Source organism: Octodon degus, unplaced genomic scaffold (assembly GCF_000260255.1).
Source record: "Octodon degus isolate 3935 unplaced genomic scaffold, OctDeg1.0 scaffold00093, whole genome shotgun sequence".
Taxonomy (NCBI): Eukaryota; Metazoa; Chordata; class Mammalia; order Rodentia; family Octodontidae; genus Octodon; species Octodon degus.
This window is the reverse complement of record NW_004524669.1, coordinates 5,560,718-5,568,290: the sequence shown is the minus strand read 5'-3', so window position 1 is coordinate 5,568,290 and position 7,573 is coordinate 5,560,718. Positions and strand designations below refer to the sequence as shown.

Genomic DNA, 7,573 nt, shown 5'->3' with positions numbered 1-7,573 from the left:
TTATATATTGTATATTTGTATCAAATTATCATACTATGTGCCATAAACACATATGATTATTTCATGCCAGTAAAAAAAGGAAAATAAGGGCTGGGTAGATGGCTCAGTGGAATAAGCACTTCCCTGGTAGGTGCAAGGGCCTGAGTTCAATCCCTGGTTCAAAAAAAAAAAAAAAAAAAGAGGAAAATAAAATAAAATGAGGAAGAAATGTGTTATGAAGTACAAAGATAGGCAAAGCTCTAATACTGGTTGCTGCTGAGGCTGGAGACTGGAAGTATGAAGCAAAGGTTTTTTTTCTGGGGTGTAACTCATGCTCTGTTGCTTGACCTAGATGTTGGTTACAAAATGTGTTTGCCTCATAAAAGTCCCTCAGGCTGTACATGTACAATCTATGCATTTTTCTATATGTGTATTTCAGTACAGAGGGTGGGGAGAAGTACATGTGTTAGTTTAGAGACACATATAGACTATTTCAGAAGGATGCACAAAGAATTGGTATTCGTTGTCTCTGCAGGGGGAAACTAGGGTGATTAAGAGTGGGACTTTTTTTTTTTTTTTCTTTTTGCGGTACCGGGGATTGAACTCAGGACCTTATACTTGCCAGGCAAGCACTTATTCTGCTGAGCAATCTCCCTGGCCCAAGAGTGGGACTTTTTATTGCATGTCCTTCTATATAATTTTAATTTTGAACCATGTCCATATTTTACTTAGTTTTAAAATATTTAAGTTATAAAAATAAAATAAAATATTTAAGTTATAAATTTGGGTATGGCGATGCATGACTGTAATACCAGTGCTGGGGAGGCTGAAAACAGGAGGATCACTAGGTAGGAGTCCAAACTATGTAGTGAGCCCCTGTACCAAATACATTAAAAAAAGTAAATAAAAATAAAATTTAAAAATTAAAATTAAAAAAAATTAAGCATTAATTGGTGCAATCAGTTAGCATGTTTGGCTGTTAACTGATAAGATGGTTTCAGGCCACCCAGAGATGGGCATGTCTATTGCCAGGCACAGTGGCACATGCCTGTGATCACAGCAGCAGTAAGATCACCACATAAGATCAGCCTGGGTTACAGAGTTGAAAAATCAACCTAAACTACATAATGAGATCCTGTCTCAAACAAACAGGTAAACAAAAAACAAAAGCTAGGAGCTAGGTGTGGTGCTACACACCCATAATCTCAGCTACTCAGGAATAGAGGGAAGAAGATTGTAAATTTAAAGCCAACATGGGGAATTTAGGAAATCTTGTCTCAAAAAAATGAAACAGGTCAGGGAGATAGCTCAGTAGTGTAAGCATCTGCCTGGCAAGCACCGAGTTCAATCCCTGGTATCAATCAATCAATCAATCAATCAATCAATCAATCGGGCTGGGGAGATAGCTCAGTAGAATAAGCGCTTGCCTGGCAAGCACAAGGGCCTGAGTTCAACCCCTGGTCCCACAAAAAAATAAAAAAATAAAATCAATCAAATAGCTGGGAAGCAGCGGTGAGGCTGGGGTTCCACCCTTAATACTACTAAATTAAATACATTAATAAAAAAAGGTTACAGAGTTGCATATCAGCACAAATATTTTTGTGAAATACTTAACAAATTTCAAAGCCAATGAAGAAAGTGTCCATTGTCCTAAATTAATCCAGTTACTTCTCTACTGGTGTTACAGTTTAGCTGATTCTTTTTTTTTTTTTTTTTTTTTGGTGGAACCGGGGATTGAACTCAGGCCCTTGCACTTGCCAGGGAAGCGCTTAGTCTACTGAGCCATCTCCCCAGCCCTAGCTGATTTCTATAAACATCTCTTTCACTGCCTCTTTAACCCATAAGGAGCCCCTACAGTGATGTGAATCACCCAGCAAGGGCTATTCATCTGAGTCATGACCTCCAAAGAACCCTATTATCTGACCCCCAGGGCACTAACCCGTCATGGTCATGTAGTCTGTCAGCTCTTGGCCTGACAGGCCCTCCAAGGCCTCCAGCATCCAGATGGCAACAGATCTGCAACTCTCTGCTAGCCTGGCCAGGTCAGCCAAATCAGCTACCTACATGGACAAAGGAGACTGACAGTGAAAGGAGTCATGCTAGGTCCAGAGCCAAAGCAATCACAATCCAAGGAGCAGCTCCAGGCCCTTGGACCCAGTGCAGCTCCCTGGATTCCTAGACAGTACCTGACAGCATTGGGCAAAGTCATAAACCATCACAGTGTAGAGGTGAAGACCCTGAAAGAGCATCTGCACCAAAGACTGCTGCTGCTTGGGGGAGTCCATATAGGCCTGAAGAAGAAAGTGGGGAGGTTAGTTTAAGGGGCAGAGTCAGAGTGAGCCCCAAGACTACCCAAGTTCTGGAAAGCTGACATAACCAAGGGAGAAGGAAGGAGGACATCAGGAGGGGCCACTACCCTCTCAGATTAGACTAGGCTGCTTGCCAGACACAGTCTAGAGAGCAGCTTACCCAGAAGAAGCCAGGGCTAGGTCTTTTAACTCACACCATCATCCCGTAGCTGCTGGATTAGAGAGCAATATCCTCCAAGAAAAGCAAAAAGGCTCCCAATAGCTTCAGCTCCATAGTGTCTCTTGATACCTCGTTCCAGGCCTGAAAGGAGGAACTGGCAGGTATCATACAATGCCCGAAGTGGGGGTACCGGTGCCTTCATACTGTTGTTCAAGACAGCTGATGCCTTAATGAGAAGCTGGGCTACTGCCTGGGATCCTTCTTCTCCAATACGTAGCAGCTCAACTCCCATCTGGCATAGCTGGAGGCTGGGGGATACACTGGTGTCCTTTAGGTAACCATGTGCCTTCTCTATTGCACTAGTGGCCTTGTCATAGTGGTGGCTCCAGCAGAGGCGACGGCAGTGTTCTAAGGTGAGCTCCAGGAGGCAGAGGGCCCTCTGGGAAGAAAGAGGAAGGGGAGAGCCACATCCCTCACCCACTAAGGCTCTGATCACGTTCCTGGAGAGCAAGTCATCTAAGAAATCAGCATCTGCTTTGTCCAGACCACGTGCACTGGAATCAAATAACTGACAGGCAGCTACCATTCGACAGGCTGTTGGAGAAGCAAAGTGAGGAACCTCACAAGGGGTACCTTCATCCTCCAGGAGGACAAGGAAGCTCAAGGCTTTCATCCGAGCTGAGAACGCAGCTCTCCGCTCCAACAGTGCTTCTGCTCCCTTCCAAAGCAGAGAAAAGCTGCCCCGAGCCACGGCCTCATAGTCCTGTGCGGCAGCTTGGCGAGAGCACTGCATGAAGCAGGCATGGAGAGGCTGGGCAAGATGGAGCAAGGCCAGTGGGCTTCCCTGAGCAGCAACATTCCTCAGTAAGATGAAGAGAATGCGTTCCAGGTACAGTGGAGGCCGCTGAGGAGTGGACACCACATAGCCATTGCAGGCCAGCTCTGCCAGCTCCAGCAGGCTGTCCAGGTGCCCGGGGCAAGACAGCCTGGCTGTCAGCTGTTGGTTACAAGCCCTCAGGATGGCATCACAAGTCTGTCTCCTCTCAGTGTCAAATCGGCTGCTGGGAAAACCAGCTGGAGGCCTGGACAGGAATTCCTAGAAGAGAAAGATGAATGAGGCTAGCAAAGGAGAGAGGGGTAGGGAAAAGAACTAGAAAACTACTCAGGAAAGGGTCTCCTACTTTTCCGTTTCTTCAAAGTAAGACAAAACACAAAACAGCTGCGCTGGGAAAAGCAGGTGTTCCCTGAGTCACAGAGGACCCTCACCTTCAAGTCAGACAGCAACTCTTCAGCATCCTTCTGGCTGCTAAGCAGAGCTCCAAAGTTGACTCCTTTGAAGTTCCTCATGGCGCCGAGAGCTGGGGAAAACAAGGCGGATTAGAGAATACCAAGACTGGCAATGGAGTTAACTGGAAGGAAACAGAAGGCCTTCAGGGGTGTGGAAGGGAGCAAAAAATTTCGTCAGAAAGCCTATCTGGAAAATACCCATTCAGGATGCTGGGTTCCAGTCAGAAACTGACGCTTCCGCTTTCCTTTCCCCCAGGCGATCCCGACCCTACCTCTCCCACGCACACAGCCCAACCTTGGGGGCCTCCACTTGTAGGCCCCGCAACCCTCTTCGGCGCTTACACGAAAATTCTCCACACACTCTCTCGCAGAGCCCTCCTGTCTGCCCCCCAAGTCAGTACTGGGTACCCCATTCACCCAGGTGCGAACACGGCCTAGCAAGTCCCTCCAAAAACCCGCTTCCTTCGTAGACGCAGACTTACCTTCCAAACGATCGAAAGGGTAATCATTTTCCGCGCCAGCCCCTCCTTTCAAATATCGCCAGCGGCCAATCAGCGAGAGTGCGTAACGCCAGCAGGCCGCGTGGCACGCTGGGAACTGTAGTTTATCTGCCGCTCCGCTCCGTCACGTGACGCCACCGGGAGGCCTGCCGGTCTCTCTGGCTCTCAGACCTCTAGGGGGCGCGGGTTGGCTCCTTTTCCCAGCGAAGGCTCAGTTCCTTGGTCACCAGGCACTGCTACTGGGAAGAACAACCAGCTGCGTCCTTCACGCCTTTATCTTCTTACATTTTTTCCTTTTAAATTTTATGTATTTATTTTTTTTTAATTTTTATTTATTTATTTGAGAGAGAGAGAGAGAGAGAGAGAGAGAGAGAGAGAGAGAGAGAGAGGCCAGCTCAGCCCACCAGGGGGCAGGGCTGGCTGGCATGTGGTGCTGGGGGATTGAACCGCGGTCCCTTGTGCCTTGCTAAGCTTGTTCTAAGTAGGTGCTTTAGACCACTGAGCCATCTCTCCAGCCCAAATTTTATGTATTTAGTACACGGTCTCGCTACCTAGCTTGGACTTGTAGTGATCCTGCTGTTTTCAGCATCCCCAGCGCTGGGACTATAGGCGTGGACCACCACACCCAGACTCGATGGCCGGCTCATCACGCCAGGGGCTGGGCCTGCGCGGCATGTGGTACCAAGAACCCAAATCTGGTCCCTGTGCTTGCCTGTCAGCTGAGTTACCTCTCCGACCTGCCATTGTGAGATGAGACAGGATATAATTTTCAAGAGAATTGGACCAGACATCTAAAACAATTTATTGCATTCAGAAACTTGTGCTCTTGGGCCAGTGAGATAGCTCAATGATCTAAAATGCCTACTTAGGGCCGGGGAGATGGCTCATAAGCGCTTGCCTGGCATGCGCACGGGACTGAGTTCAATACCCGGTTCCGCAAAATAAATAAATAAATAAATAAATAAATAAATAAATAAAATGCCTACTTAAGCAAGTGCGCAGGGACTGAGGTTCAATCCCCAGCACATTATGCTGCACCAGCCCTGTCCCCAGGGTGAACTGAGCCAGCCACAAAACAAAACAAAACAGAAACTCATGCTCTTGGACCAGCAAGATAGCTCAGCGGACTAAGTGCCTGCTTAGGCAAGTGCAGAGACCAGGGTTCAATTCTGACACCACAAGGCTGGGCTGGCCCCTCTGCTGGGTGTGCAAAGCTGGCTACCAAGTCTGGCGTAGTGGTGCATGCCTGTAATCCCAGGGCCAGGGTGGCTGAAAACAGGAGGATCACTATGAGTCTGAGCTGCATAGTGACACACTGTACCAAATACGTTAAAAAAAAAAAAAAGCCAAAATGTTCTTTGAATTATGAGAGAAAGAGGGTGTAACCTTGTGACACCGAAAGGCATACAGTGACAGCCTCCAGCTCACTTAGGCTCTGCTGTCTCTATGCCTTCCACTCTTACTCCTTCCATCTGCTACGTGATTAAAATAGGATCTAGTGCTCTTTGATGATAAAGGATAAAGGGTGGGGTTGAGAGGAGACCAAGAACTGGGAGAATTCATTCAATGAGATGTTCAGTCATGTGACATCAACACAATGCCAGGCCTTATACTGCGGTTTGAACCCTGGCTCTTTGCACTGAGCTACATCCCCTGTTTTTTTTTAAATTTTGAGATAGAGTCTTAGTCTTGCTAAGGTTGCTAAGTTGTCCACACTGAACTTGACTTTGTAATCCTCCTGTCTCAGACTCCCAGAGAATTGGGATTATAGGAGTGCTCCACTATGCCTGGATTAATAGTCCTCAACAGTAAGTACTAATCACTTCCCCAAACATACAGATTTTTTTTTTGCTTTTTTATTTATTTCTCAAACATACAAATTGTTGGCTCTGCTTCTCTTTTCTTCCTCCTCCAAAGAATTCTGTACTCTAGTCTTCCAAAGATTGTAGTCCTTTCCCTGATGAACTTTACTGGATAACAGCCTTCTCTGCTCTTTTAGAAGCTGAGAATCTGGCAGGGAAGACTGCAAGAAGGGGGCAGGGACAGCCAGACACTGATGGTACACATCTGTAATTCCAGCGCTCTGGAAGGCTAAGGCAAGAGGATCAGTCTGAAGCCAACCTGGGCAATTTAGTGACGTAAGGACCTGTCTCAAAAAATAAAAAGGCTGGGGATGTAGCCCAGTGGAAGGGCCCTGGATTCAATCCCCAGTATAGAAGTGCTGTACGTGACAATGACATCCCCAAAGAATTTCATCATTGGAATAATAGTTAATGTGACCAGACGTGTTATAGACATTTCATTTTTGTCCTGTTAGGGAAAGGAACACAGGAGAGGGGAGATGTTTATTAACTTTCGTTTTTATTTAGTACAGAGTCTACAGGGTCTACAGGGTCTCACTACACAGACCAGACTCGTAGTGATTCTCCTGTTTTCAGCCTCCCAAGTGCTGGGATTACAGGAGCACGCCACCACGCCCAGTCTCAGTCACCTTCTCAGGAAACCCCGGGGGCGGGTCCAGAACTGCACGCTGGTGATGGAACCCCAGACTTCTGCGTCTGCCTAAGCAGGCGCTTCAATCCACTGAGCTATCTGGCCAGCTCACACTTTTGTTTGTTTGTTTGCTTGTTTTTTGTATTTGATTTATTGCACTTAAGAATATGGGAGCCGGGGAGATGGCTCAGTGGAATAAGCACTTCCCTGGCAAACACCAGGGCCTGAGTTCAATCCCCAGTTCCGCCAAAAAAAAAAAAAAAAAAAAAAAACCCAAGACCCAGCGCACACTTTTTACAAATAAGTACATCAGTTCTTTCAGTACTCATTTCCCTTCTTTACATCTTAGCATCATGTGCTTTTACATGTTGTTTTTGTTTTTAATTGGGTGTTCTGAGGCTTTTTTATTGTTGCTGTTATTGGTACTGGATATCAAATTCAGGGCCTCACTGAGTTACACCCTTACCCCTTATTGTTTTGTTGTTTTGTCTTTTAGAGACAGGGTCTCACTATGCAGCTCAGGCTGGCCTTGAGCTCATTTCGTAGCCCAGGATGGTCTTGAACTCTCGAAGATCCTCCAGCCTCAGCCTCCCAAGTGCTGGGATTATAGGAATGTTCTACCACGCCTGGTTTTTTACTTAACTTTGACAGAGTCTCAGGTACATAGGCTGGTTTTGAACTGACAATCCTTCTGCCTAAAGCTCCCAAGAATCTGGGATTATAGCCATTCTTGGCTGCAATTTGTTTTTTTCTGTGAAAGAAGAGCATAGGTGGGGCTGGGGAGATGGCTCAGTAGAATAAGTGCTTGCCTGGCAAGCACAAGGGCCTGAGTTCAATCCCTGGTT

General features: G+C 46.7%; 1 protein-coding gene across 1 annotated transcript in view; it reads right to left on the bottom strand.

The window, feature by feature from the left end:
- Nucleotides 1-4,276, bottom strand: part of Espl1 (extra spindle pole bodies like 1, separase) — a 25,909-nt gene extending 21,633 nt beyond the window's left edge. The window contains exons 1-5 of the mRNA XM_004637879.2: nt 4,218-4,276; nt 3,715-3,806; nt 2,483-3,544; nt 2,166-2,270; nt 1,919-2,039 (exon numbers count right to left, since the gene is read on the bottom strand). Coding sequence (XP_004637936.1) covers nt 1,919-2,039; nt 2,166-2,270; nt 2,483-3,544; nt 3,715-3,795 — 1,369 coding nt within the window. The 5' untranslated portion in view covers nt 3,796-3,806; nt 4,218-4,276. The remainder of the gene's footprint in view (nt 1-1,918; nt 2,040-2,165; nt 2,271-2,482; nt 3,545-3,714; nt 3,807-4,217) is intronic.
- Nucleotides 4,277-7,573: the final 3,297 nt, after the last annotated feature.